Below are 13,437 nucleotides of genomic sequence, written 5' to 3' on the forward strand. Positions count from 1 at the left end.
TGATTGCTTGGTTTTTATCAAGAAGTTTGTTCACTTTATTGTAAAGCACTTTGAGCTAAATGTAATGTAAATGCTCCGTACTTGTATAGCGCCTTTCTAGTCTTTTCGACCACTCAAAGCGCTTTTACACTACATCTGCATTCACCAGTCACACACATTCATACACTGAGCCTAAGTGCTCAAACGGAAGCTAAGATTCACACTCACTCATACACTGGCGGAACAGCCACCAGGGGCAAATCGGGGTTCTTTATCTTGCCCAAGGACACTTTGACACGCAACCAGGGGGAGCCAGGGATCGAACCGCCGACCTTCCGATTAACGGCCAACCTGCTCTACCTCCTGAGCCCCAGCTACACCCCCCATGCAATATAAGTGTATTATTATTAGAGCCCGAACAGCCACCGCCGTGATAATTATTATTATTATAACACAGCCTTACTGTAAAATGTACTGTATACTGTAAATAAGTTGATTTACAGAAATAATAAACACACGTCGTTGTTACTGATGACATACTTTTTATTGTGCTGAATAGAATGCAGTGAATATTTATAAAGACTTTTTTTTTTAGCAAACAAGCACATTTTTTTTGAGAAATTGAAGAATACTAGATAGAGGATACTAGGATAGAGAAAGAAATAAACATTAGATACTGTAAAAGATTTTTGAAATAATATACAAGGAGCAAGGCAGAGGGAGAGCTGGGAAATCTCTCCACTTCCCTCACAGCTAACTACAAAACATTGCATATGGTAAGAAAAGTCCTTTTCAGAGGTTAGCTACATATCTAGTCTTACCCAATGGTGACTAAGAGGCAGAGAAAAATGTATGTACATATATATATCTATATAGATAGATATATATATGTACATATACATCATTTTATCATGTTCACAATATGCTCTCACACACCTGAATTCTAAACAGTATTTGAGTTTGAAAATGAGGTAAAAGTAGGCCTTTCTGGAGGTAGTAATGTGTATTTGATTGTACTGGAAAATGATATCATGAAGAGAAAAGATCACCTTCATTAAGACTCCCAGAGCTGAAAGCTTGTCAACAGTGGCTTCTACAGTCATTCAACTACAGTCAATAGCTTGCGTTTTAAACTCTACTGAACTAAACTCATGACAAATGTTCAAGTTAAAAAACTCAGTTAGACGCCATGTACACATGGTATCATCGTGTGATCTGTACCTGGATACACTGTCTGGTTCAGATCACATTCTGTGTGCTTTTTTCCTTATACAGATCACATGTTAATACCTGGTCTTCATGGGGTCTGGCTGGCTGATAATTGTGGTGTTTAATGATTCATCAAATGATGAAGCCAGTCTGTTTCAAAGTCATTCACAAAAGCTACTGATCAACCCGCCTTTACCCTTTGCACACAGTTTATACAGCATTCTTAGGTAGCTGATTTAATGGCAGCTTGTGATTCTCTCTGTTTGGATTGGTTGGATTAGTAAAAACAGCATTTTCTGCAGTGCCTGGATATGTTCGTTATCTTCCGCTAACTTGTCATTACTGGAGGAGATGTAGTCCCGTGAGGACTAAAACGTTGCAAGCCATGATGTTGAAAGTGGGTTAGCAGTGAATTTACACCTAAATATACTAATCAGATTTTTGTCAGGTGAGATATGTGTCATCTCTATTTGTCCAGTAAAGAGATGGTTTAGCCTAGCTTCAACCTAGCACAAAGATTGGACGTACATAATCTTGCTTTGTCAAATGTGAAATATAATAAATACATTTACTAAATATAATATATTAAAAAAATTGTCCAATGCTGTTGCTGTATCTTCTTTTGTGAAATAAATGAGCACATATAATAGGCTTTTTCACACAATACTTTTTGCCTTGTCACAGTAGGAACAGCACAGGCGTTATTCACATGTCCTTAAAACCTTGACAGTAAGTCAGCATGCACAGTAGCAGGACCCTGAAACTGAAGCGGCTCAATGGAATTCTTTATTAATGATATTACATACACCTGTGCTTTTCCTACTATGACATGTGAAAATGTCTTACATGGAAAAGGGTGTAGCGTAATTAAACCTAATGTGTCTGCAAATAAAGTCAAGGTAGGTGTATGAGTCAACACGAACAAACCCGAATGTGACTTTGGCGATGTGATTTTTAGGCAATGACACGCCTGCACAAGTCGAAAATGTTTCAACTTGAGCAAAAAATTCCCATCTAGGGGCTATATAAACTACAGCGGCATGTGATTTGCTAAACACCAGCATCCATTGTTTTTTATGTACTACTACTAACATATTGTTCCTTAGCAAAAGCAAAAAATCATTATTCATAACAATTAGTTGAGTATGTTGCTGGCTAATTACCAGCTACAGCTAAAATCCGTACAGTTGTTATACTGGCTGTTTGCGATGAATAAACACGGACTGCAGTACAGGGGAAACATTTGAATGATGCAAGATCAGAATTTGCTTTGCATTCAGTTTGAAGGCACCTTCATGGTCCAGAACACTGTGCTGATTGTTGGTTAGTGAGAGATTACCACAACCTCTGTTAAGCTGCTACTGTTCCATACTAGTGTTGCTGGTGAAGGCAGGTTGACCGGATCAGTGTAGCTCCTCTGAGGTTCTACCTCTGGCCCAGTTCAAATACCACTTTTCAAAGGTTGTCTGGTGACAGGTGAAAAATGGTATATTCCATCACTATGAAGCAATTCCATATACATCTGGTTTAACCATATCACAAGAAAAGAAAATCACATTTGTGTGAAGTACACAAAGCAGCTAATCAAGTATAGTGATATCTACTAATTAAAAACAAGAAAACATATTCATGAATACAATATACAAATTCAAACTCAAAACATACGTGTTTCAAAACCTGAAAGTCAAGTTGAAGGTGAGAATCCAAATGTACTGAAATTGGAAGCCTGACTGATCTGATACAATACTTTAAGTAAGGTTCTGCAGTCCTGATATAGATCATATTATACATTAATGTGACTCATACTGAAAGTAAACTGGCAAAAGCATTCCTTTTCAAGACTGGAGGTAGGTACGTGACAACTGATTTGTCCATTTTTATCGGTTTGTTTGAGGTACAGTACATAACTCAGGAAAAACAACTCTAGCTATTCAAAGCCAAAAAATAACAAAGAAACGTGTTATATCATGTAGTGTCAGACAAACTCTGGATGCTTATTAAACCCCTGTGTTAATCAGTACAAAATAAATTCAAGTTTGTTAAAAAAGTCCCAAGTTACAGATAATGAAAAATATGTTTCATTACAATGTTGAGATACAAATTAACATTAAGGCAAATGAGAAAAAAACAGTACTTAATAGGTTTGCTGCTTTATGTATAACAGACCACTGAATCACGGCTTTTTCTTGGAATCCCTAAAGAAAGCCAAGTGCACAAGGGTTGATGGAGACAAACTCTAAAGACTGCATCTGAACAGCTTCACTCAAAAGGTGTTGATTGGACTCCTTAAATATTACATTTATATATATAAAAACATATTAGAGGATACAGCCCCGCTTAACAAGAGTAACATATATAATATAATTCACACATATTCTAATGAAATTAGATCATGTACATTAAAAAAAATATTTTACACATTTATAGACATATTTTGTATGGAGACAACCAAAGCTGAAAATGTAACTGCAAAAAATACCTGGCTTTCAGTGTGACTGTAACATCTGAACATAATATACGGACATGTGGATATGGAAATTACAAATGCTGAACTGTAGGCTTCAGAGTCTGTCTCCAAGTAAAGTAAAATTTAGGGTTCTTTTTTAACAACTTGCGTCGTATTTTCATAGTTTTGACCATCATGCCTGAAGGTTATGACCACATCTCAGTCAGAGCTCTGGAGTCACCAGATAAATAATCAAACAAACAAATCCTTAGTTTAATGGTTGCATCTAGAAAACACAATCAGGAACTTGTATCGCCTTACGTAGAAATACATCCCAACTGTATCATTAAGGTTTTTACTTTAAAAAATGTTGAAACTGAAAGCTTATTTCTGTTAAAATATTATGTTATGTTATCCGCATGGATACCATGTCTTTGCACTGCTTCTAACCTTGTTAAAGCACTTGACTGGCCCATCATAACCAACAGAAAAGATGGTCAATTGAAAAAAATAAGCAGTTGATGTTGTCTCTCTGTCATTTCTGACTTTTGCTTCTTTACAGATTCTGTAGGGTTCGCCTGAATCAAACAAAACAGTTGCAAACAAATTCCCCCATGACAAGACAACAACCGGCATGACCTCGTTAATGTACAGCATAACGCTACAACACATTATCAAATATCTGAACGTACACTGCCTTCCTGTGCGTTGGTTGGTGTGTACTGAGCGACAGCGTTCACAAGCTGGTTGTGCTGAGTCAGAGGTAGTTTGAAATCAGGAGAAGGTATTGCATATCAGTGACCAGAAAGCGCTGACTATCAGTTTTCCTTAAAACGTTAGGTTCACTGGAGTTACAGTGCGAGATGAGTTGTCCAATGTCACGCTGCCACTAAATCCAGGTAAATGTGTCATGAGGTAAAGTGTGGTTTGTTCATGTGGTTTTTGTTCTTGAGGTTTTTCTTTTGTAAGGCAGACCAAGCCTGGATTTCTTTGCAGTGTGACATCAATGATGGAATCACGGTTTTAAAGCTTTGTTGCGCAATGAAACAAACTGAATGAAGCTATGTTCATGAGCTTGTTGTTATTGTTAACAAACGGTCTACAGTAGTCTGATGCAAAGTCAAACAGTTTGGTAGTGGAGCACCGACAGGATGTAAAGAGGTTCTAGCATTTTCTAGACCAATGAAAGAGGTCTGTCAGTCCACCAACAACAGGGAGAGCAAAGCAGAGATCATGTAGTGCTCTGATTTTCTGGTCTAGCAAGTCCAGTCCTGATCAAAGATGTATCAATATGAAAGCTTTAAATACAGTTTAGGCACTTTTGTTGATGTTCTGACAAAATAGCAAATGGTTTCAACAATCACATAATTAGTTTTATTTTTCGGCCATTTTTGTGTTGTCCCATAGAAAATGTAATTATTTAGATGGATTTGTTCAACCCAGAGATCCATTCAGGTCTCTTATTCATATAGGTCTTTTACGTCCAGATTTTCAAATTCAGATTCAATTCCTATATCTTTACTGACAATTAAAACTTGCACTTTCACCAAATGTCAGGAGACCAGACTGCGCTGCAGGTTCACCCAGTGACCAACCTTTGCATTGCGTGCCATTTCTTCTCTGGATATCATCAGAGAGAGAAGCCACAGAAAGATGGCCATGTTGTAAAAGTATAGATGATGTATGAAGACTCAGTCTGATGATAAAGTTAAATCTGAGCCAATGCTAACAGCTTCAGCAAGCATGTTTCTAAATGGCTTTAAGCCAACACGATGGATAAATCACTGCCCTGAGGAAAGATCTCTGTGTCTCTCTGTCTTTGGTGGTCTAACACTAGTTTGGGTGAGCGGTGGGCGGATTGGCTTGGTTTAGAACCAACCCTGATATATTGGACATCTGTTCTACATTTCTATAAGACAATACCAGGCTGCTGGAATTGAAACAATGTTGTTCTCTTTTCTGCCGTCAGTGTCGGGAGAATCAGTTAACAGTGACAGGGTGAGTGAAAGAGTCTGTGCATCTGTGTCTGTCTATATGAGAGAGAGAGAGAGAGAGAGAGAGCGCCCGCTCTACAGTGGCACTGGGAGTGCGTTTGATTTGCACCTCAGTACAAAGGTGTAGTCTTCAGAATGAAGCACCCCCTGCTAATGCCCTGAACCACAATTCCAGACATTTGGGGTGCGGCCATACTTACTTCTTGTGTCTGTCGGTTGCTGTATGTTTTTAGTTTATTCTCATTGAGAAGAGTAAGTTTGTGATACGGGGCCGATGACACGTCCATTGCTGCCAAACCTGTTTCTGTTTTTACAGGCAGAATGTCTGGACTTATCTGTTCAGCCTATAGGTAGCTGGCAGCACTACAATTACTAGTACTGGTTTCTTTTGATCTCCCCCATATTGCAGCATCTGTACAAAAATCTGTGTAAAAATGTATCAAAGGAATTTAGAAATGCAGACATGTACTGCACATCTCTGCCTGTTCAGTGACAGATCAAAGATGGAAATGCTCTGAAATCGAACCGTGTAACATCCCATGTAGAAAAAGTCAAAAATAAGTGGTCAAGGCAGTCTTTTCCCTTTCAAAGACCTGACAGCTGAATGAGGTAGAGGTCTCACGTTGTGGAAGCTTAGTCCTCTTCTGGGGACTCTTCAGCCTCTTCTTCACCTTCTTCTTCCTGTAAATACAAACAAGATGGTCAGTGTCATTTTAACTCTTTCAGGCCTGTTTATTTCATTATGAGAGTGGCTCCACAAGATGACCGCAACCAGAGCTGCTAAGTTACTTATTCAAAGGGTTAATGAAGCAGCTAAATTCAACATGGTCACAGAGTGAATTGTTAATCTCAACAGGAAATTGGCATGATTTACAAGCTAAGTCAAGGCAACATGTCATTCAGGTAAAGGCAGGGTATTCTGGACAGATCCATCTCCATGACAAATACCATTAAATAGCATGAACAACAACACAGCAAGTAATGTAACTATCGCTAGCTAAGTTGTTGGTTAACATACTGTGGTTACAGTTGCTGCTGTGAAGCTAACATGAAGAGATGACGAGACGGTCCCAGAGAAAGCACACCAGCTCCACCCAGCGATACAACTCTCCTGTTGCTATAGCTAACATCACAACAACAGCAACTACAAAGTAAGCTGAATGTCAAGGTAATGTGAGTTGGTAACATTACCTGAAACATACACAAAATGTGTCAGTTTTCCACTTACTTTATTTCTCCCTACATGCAGTCTGTTAGCAGACAGCTAAATTGTTATTTTAACAATTTTTCAAGTAGCTGGGCTACTCAGAAATGCCACTAATTTGCATGTCAGTGGTGCTATACAGCATGTTTTTTATTCATGAAAACCTCAGTCTTCCAAGACATGATATCTCTTGGAGAGGGTAAGTTGAGTTCCTGTATATAAGGCTCAGATCAAAATAAAATTTGTTTGGAAAAAGAAAAGATAGCTACTGACAAAAATCTCCATTTGAACCATTTGCATGCACTTTTAAGGCAGTCCCTAACTTCAGCTCACCTGTTTACAGTCTGCTGTCAAGGCGTGCAAGGCGCCAGGCTTACATTTCTGATAATGAGTAAAAAAATAAAACCTGTGGAACACCAAACAAGCTTTTTTCCGCAATGCACAACTTATGGTGAAGGGAGAACCAGTGCTGATGCTCTGGGAGTCACAGACCCCAGCTTCACCTGCTGCCTTCTGTCAGAAAGGATCTTGGAACGCATAAGGAGCATCTTTTGTGTATTATTTTCAAGTGGATTTAATGAAGTTTAATAAACTAGACCACGCCTTGAACACATCACATTTCCACTCAGAGTATTTAAGCACACCTCTCCCACCCAAACCCCTTTCTCCTTTTCTCTTCTCTCATTCTCCTTTGTGTGAATGTAGGAACCACTGGGGGCTCTATCTGCAGGACATGAAAAGACACTTCCCTCACACCCTCCGCTCCCCTGGTTCCCTTCCGCCAGTTGACGACGTTCCAGAACACATGAAAAGGGGGCTCACCTGCCCTGCGTCTCCTGCTTACCTGCCACCATCATTCTCATCCATCCATCCCTCCCTACCCTCAACCCTCTATCCCTCACGTTTCCATTTCCTCATCCATCACTCTTCATCCCCCTACCCTCGACTCTCATCCCCACATCCCTCGACCCCTCACTCTTCTTCGTCATCCCTCCATCCGGATCCCTAATACACTGCTCAAAAAAATAAAGGGAACACTAAAATAACATCCTAGATCTGAATGAATGAAATAATCTCATTAAATACTCCTTTCTTTACATACTTGAAAGTGCTGACAATAAAATCACACAAAAATTATCAATGGAAATCAAATTTATCAACCCATGGAGGTCTGGATTTGGAGTCACACTCAAAATCAAAGTGGAAAACCACACTACAGGACGATCCAACTTTGATGTAATGTCCTTAAAACAAGTCAAACTGAGGCTCAGTAGTGTGTGTGGCCTCCATGTGCCTGTATGACCTCCCCGGATGGTCTCCTGAGGGATCTCCTCCCAGACCTGGACTAAAGCATCCGCCAACTCCTGGACAGTCTGTGGTGCAACGTGGCGTTGGTGGATGGAGCGAGACATGATGAGTCCCAGATGGGCTCAATTGGATTCAGGTCTGGGGAATGGGCGGGCCAGTCTATAGCATCAATGCCTTCCTCTTGCAGGAACTGCTGACACACTCCAGCCACATGAGGTCTAGCATTGTCTTGCATTAGGAGGAACACAGGGCCAACCGCACCAGCATATGGTCACACAAGGGGTCTGAGGATCTCATCTTGGTACCTGATGGCAGTCAGGCTACCTCTGGCGAGCACATGGAGGGCTGTGAGGCCCCCACAAAGAAATGCCACCCCACACCATTACTGACCAACCGCCAAACCGGTCATGCTGGAGGATGTTGCAGGCAGCAGAACGTTCTCCACGGCGTCTCCAGACACTGTCACGTCTGTCACATGTGCTCAGTGTGAACCTGCTTTCATCTGTGAAGGGCACAGGGCGCCAGTGGCGAATTTGCCAATCTTGGTGCTCTGGCAAATGCCTAACGTCCTGCACGGTGTTGGGCTGTAAGCACAACCCCCACCTGTGGACGTCGGGCCCTCATACCACCCTCACGGAGTCTGTTTCTGACCGTTTGAGCAGACACATGCACATTTGTGGCCTGCTGGAGGTCATTTTGCAGGGCTCTGGCAGTGCTCCTCCTGCTCCTCCTTGCACAAAGGCGGAGGTAGCGGTCCTGCTGCTGGGTTGTTGCCCTACTACGGCCTCCTCCACGTCTCCTGATGTACTGGCCTGTCTCCTGGTAGCGCCTCCATGCTCTGGACACTACGCTGACAGACACAGCAAACCTTCTTGCCACAGCTCGCATTGATGTGCCATCCTGGATGAGCTGCACTACCTGAGCCACTTGTGTGGGTTGTAGACTCCGTCTCATGCTACCACTAGAGTGAAAGCACCGCCAGCATTCAAAAGTGACCAAAACATCAGCCAGGAAGCATAGGAACTGAGAAGTGGTCTGTGGTCACCACCTGCAGAACCACTCCTTTATTGGGGGTGTCTTGCTAATTGCCTATAATTTCCACATGTTGTCTATTCCATTTGCACAACAGCATTTGAAATTGATTGTCAATCAGTGTTGCTTCCTAAGTGGACAGTTTGATTTCACAGGAGTGTGATTGACTTGGAGTTACATTGTGTTGTTTAAGTGTTCCCTTTATTTTTTTGAGCAGTGTATGTTCTGGCATATAATCTCGGCACTTCTCCATTCGTATCATACAATAAAATATCCTAAATCCATATCTATGGCGGTATGGTCTCTGCTAGTGAATGGACATTTAACCAAATGTATACCGGATTTTCTATGGAAAAAGTAAGTTCTCTGATTTCAGAAGTGTGTGTAGCCTCAGCAGCAATTGTCCATCAATTCATCAATGTGCTGTGCCTGTGAAGTAACAAAGCAAAACCTCAAGCCCTCTTTCTTTTACTTTTTCATCTTACTCAAGCATAAACACTTTGTGATGTTTAGACGTGTTTTCGTTCAGATTTCTTTATGCTAAGATTGAAAATGTGCCTAAATCAGTGGCTGTAAAGAGACTAAATGGAGTGCAGGAGTGTTAATGTTGGCTCCCTAAATTTCCCTCTTGGCCCTGAAGTGCTGCTCGGTTTTTCAAAGTGCACAATGACCACTGTGACAACTGGTAGGGGGGAGAAAAAAACATCTTCCTCCTCTGTACTCCGATGAAGTGTATTTCATTTTCCACATGGCTTCATTTTATTCAGGGAGGCTAACTGACGCAATTTACAGCCCTCTTCCTTTCCCGGACCAAGGCGATGCACCCATTCTGCAGAGGTCTGCGGCCTCTCTGCATTTTGCAGCTCTTACTCCACTCATTAGTGATCACACACTTGAAAGGCTCACTAAATGCTACCATGTGTGACAAGGGTAATGAGAGCAGTAGAGAAAATAGGTGGTAGTGTGGGAACCATATTGCTAGACACAAGCTTTAGACAAACACAAGATTAGTCTTGGCTAGCAGTACGGATGTCATGATACCAAAAATGTTGTAGTAGATACAGATACCAGGAATATTCGTGAAAACAATTCAATAAAACAGTGGGAAAAAAAACAAAAAACAACTGCACTGGACATATTTAATGAATAAATTCAGTTTTAGCGATGCAAACTGCATCGTCACCTTTGGTCATTTTGAGGTGATCAAAGCTGTGAAACACCTGCCTGAATTAGCCAACATATCCCAAAACTGGGGGAAATCAAAGCTTTGACACAGAGTTATTGAAGATAACAGCCATGAAACTAACTTCACCCAGTTTCCATACATGTCTCTTTTCATCTCTACGAGTTGGGACAGAGCTGTCGCTGCAGCTGCACTTGTTACTATGTTCCACGTACCGAGCAAAACGAGTATCGACATGTTTTCCGAATTTTGGTCTCGACTTGGTACTGAAGTATTGGTTCTCATGACATCCAATCTCTACTCTACAGAAAGACAATGAAACTGTCACATTCTGCCTGTCTGCCTGTCTGCCTTGTCTGATTTAGTTCTCTGTGAGTTTTATTTATTGGTCTGTTCAGTATCTGTTATCTGGTCTGTGTTTTGGGTTTCAGTCCTGTCTGTGTCTCGTGGAGTTTGTTCTGTCTTCTGCTTATTCTGTGTAGTTTTTCTGGTCTTAGCTGTTCTGTCTTATTTTGATATAATCTGTGCCTGCCTTAGTTCTGTTTCTTTCTGATGTTTGTTATTAGTTTCCGTATCATCGTGCTTGGGTTCTGTCTGTCTGCAAGGTGTCTATTTATTTAATTATTATTAATTAATCTGACTTTGATCACTCTGCTTTAGTCTGTTCTGTTCTCGTTATTAAGTTTATTATTCGGTTTGCCTGTTTTAGTTGGTCTCTGTGTTTTTGTTGTTTGATTCTTGGCCTTTTGCAACCTTTTAGTCTCAGTCTGTTCTCCCTGTGTTTGTTCGTGGCCTATCTGTATTCTTAGTGTTTCAGTCTTCTTGTTCCCTGTTGTGTTTAGTTTTGCCTTATGATGTTCAGTTTATGTTCTGCATTTAGATTTGCTTCTGTCTGTTCCCCCCTGTACTCCCTCTGCCTGCCGTGTGTCTGTGTGCTTGATTGTTCTGATTGCCTGTCACCTCTATGTTTGCTTGTTCTGTTCAGTCTCTGTCCGGTCATTGTAGCTTGTCATGCTCTGTCTTGTCCTGTGTCATGCCCTGCCTGTTCCCTGTTTGTTCTGTGGATTTTTGGATTATACCCTTTCTGGATTTTCTGTTGGATCGCCTTGTTTGTTTGGACTGTGATTACTTTGGATTTCTTTGGATTCAGCCACTCAACTTGTAAGTGTGCTCGCTTTTTGTTTTCCTTAAAATAAATCATCGAACTGTACTTGCCTGTATTTGTGTCTTGCATTTGGTTCCACCAACCTTTCAACCACACCAATCGTGACAGTAAGTACACTGAAAGGAAGTAACATGCTACAATCACTCAATCTTTTGGTGTTGTATTGACTACTTACATATTTTAGGAAAAGCATTTTTGCTTGTTATTTGAAATTGACTTTAGAATTGATTGGTGTATGTCATGCATGCCCTGTATCTGTTCCAGTTAGGTGGAGCTAAAAAGTAGGGCTTTTTTAGTGCCATTATGTGAAAACATCAGATTTGCACACAATCAATGAAATAGAAAGAGTGTGTGTCATAGTTCAGTAAGAAAATGCAACCATCCGGTTGGGTCATGCATCCACCCCACCTCACCCTGAGCACTGGAGTGAAAGGGATTTGAGGTTTTGCACAGGCTGGTGGTGGGGCTGAGATAACGCAGCCTATCAAAGTGGGAGAGCTAAATGACATTTTTATGGCTTGCAGCTCCAAGGGCCTCACAGCAATTCCCAACTACCTCAGCCCTGCTCCCACACAACCACAAATCAAAGCAGAGTTATGCATTCACACCAAGAAATGGCCTTCGCCAGTGAACAGAGGAAGGCTGGTGGATTCCTGTGAGGGAATGCTTCATTCTCCCTCTGATTTAGGCGCTCACACCAACATCCCAAAACAACATCTAATCATCTGCTACATGTGAGTCAGACATGTTCTGACTGCAGTTTACATTGGATTTTTTTCACTGAGAGCTCCAGAAATTAAATTCCTGTCTCATCCCACAGTTCACCTATGTCCAACATTTCATAAGTAAAATCATCAGCACTAGTGTGAGCTTTAGTTACAGGCAGAGTTACTGTTGCTGCAGCTCTGTGAATGTTCCAGACTCTGAGAAGCCTGACAAGAACCATGCTTTCATTACATAAACCGACGACAATGGCAGTATCTGAACACAATGGACCCACAATATAACAAATAATAGACCCACAACCAACTTAATTTTACCTGACAAGGAAAAAATGCAATAAATACACAGCCACCTCCTCCAAATGATGTATTCTTTTATAGAGACTAGGGGTGTCACAAAATGAGATGTTAATACTATTTTTAAGAAATCCTCTTTGAAGAAACATACGACTGGAAAAATAGTATTTTATTTGACTGGAAAGCACAAAATGCAAACCAATATGTTCATTCTGAAATATTGCTTACAGGTTCTGAAATTGGCTTTTAGTATTCTTTTTTGTCTGCCACTCGGAAATTTTATCAGCCACTTTTGAAATGTATGTGCTAAATGAAGGAAAAACATTCAGCTCATTTAGGCATCATTTAATGTAAATAATGTTGTTTATTTAATGTTCACTATATTTACACAAAAACAAGACCCATGTATTTCAGTACATGACAATCCCTTCACCTTACTTAACAACCAGGTATTTCACAGGTACCAACAAACAACAAGAAACACAAAGTTCACCACAGTTTATTTTACGGTCAGTGCTCAATACAAAACCCACAGTTCAACCACCACTATGTGAATCCTGATCAAATCTCCACAGCAAGCAAACAAGAAATGGTTTCAATACTGGCCCATGAAAATAAAGCGACACTTCTTGCGTCTAAAAGACAAGCTTAGTGTTTTCTCGGACAGCACTGGAGTTAGTGCACAGTGACTGGGCCTCTTCCACTGGAGAGTTTGGTTTGAAACGGTGCCACATGTATTCCCTGAGTTCATTGGTGTGTGTGTGTGTGTATGAGACGCAGGCATGTGCGCTAATCGCCACAATACGCTAACCTTACTACGTGTCTTTCTGTACTATATTCCCTGTCCGTCGAATATAGGGACAGGGAATATAGTACTCGCATTTTGCTTGTGGCGTGT

At 40.8% G+C, this 13,437-nt stretch overlaps 1 protein-coding gene across 1 annotated transcript in view; it reads right to left on the bottom strand.

The window, feature by feature from the left end:
- Nucleotides 1–504: 504 nt before the first annotated feature.
- hmga2 (high mobility group AT-hook 2) overlaps nt 505–13,437 on the bottom strand; it is a 46,792-nt gene continuing 33,859 nt past the window's right edge. The window contains exon 5 of the mRNA XM_038739029.1: nt 505–6,309. Coding sequence (XP_038594957.1) covers nt 6,262–6,309 — 48 coding nt within the window. The 3' untranslated portion in view covers nt 505–6,261. The remainder of the gene's footprint in view (nt 6,310–13,437) is intronic.

The sequence above is a fragment of the Micropterus salmoides genome, unplaced genomic scaffold (assembly GCF_014851395.1).
Source record: "Micropterus salmoides isolate LMB-PRFRI ecotype aquatic unplaced genomic scaffold, ASM1485139v1 Ms_hic_scaffold_23, whole genome shotgun sequence".
Classification (NCBI taxonomy): Eukaryota; Metazoa; Chordata; class Actinopteri; order Centrarchiformes; family Centrarchidae; genus Micropterus; species Micropterus salmoides.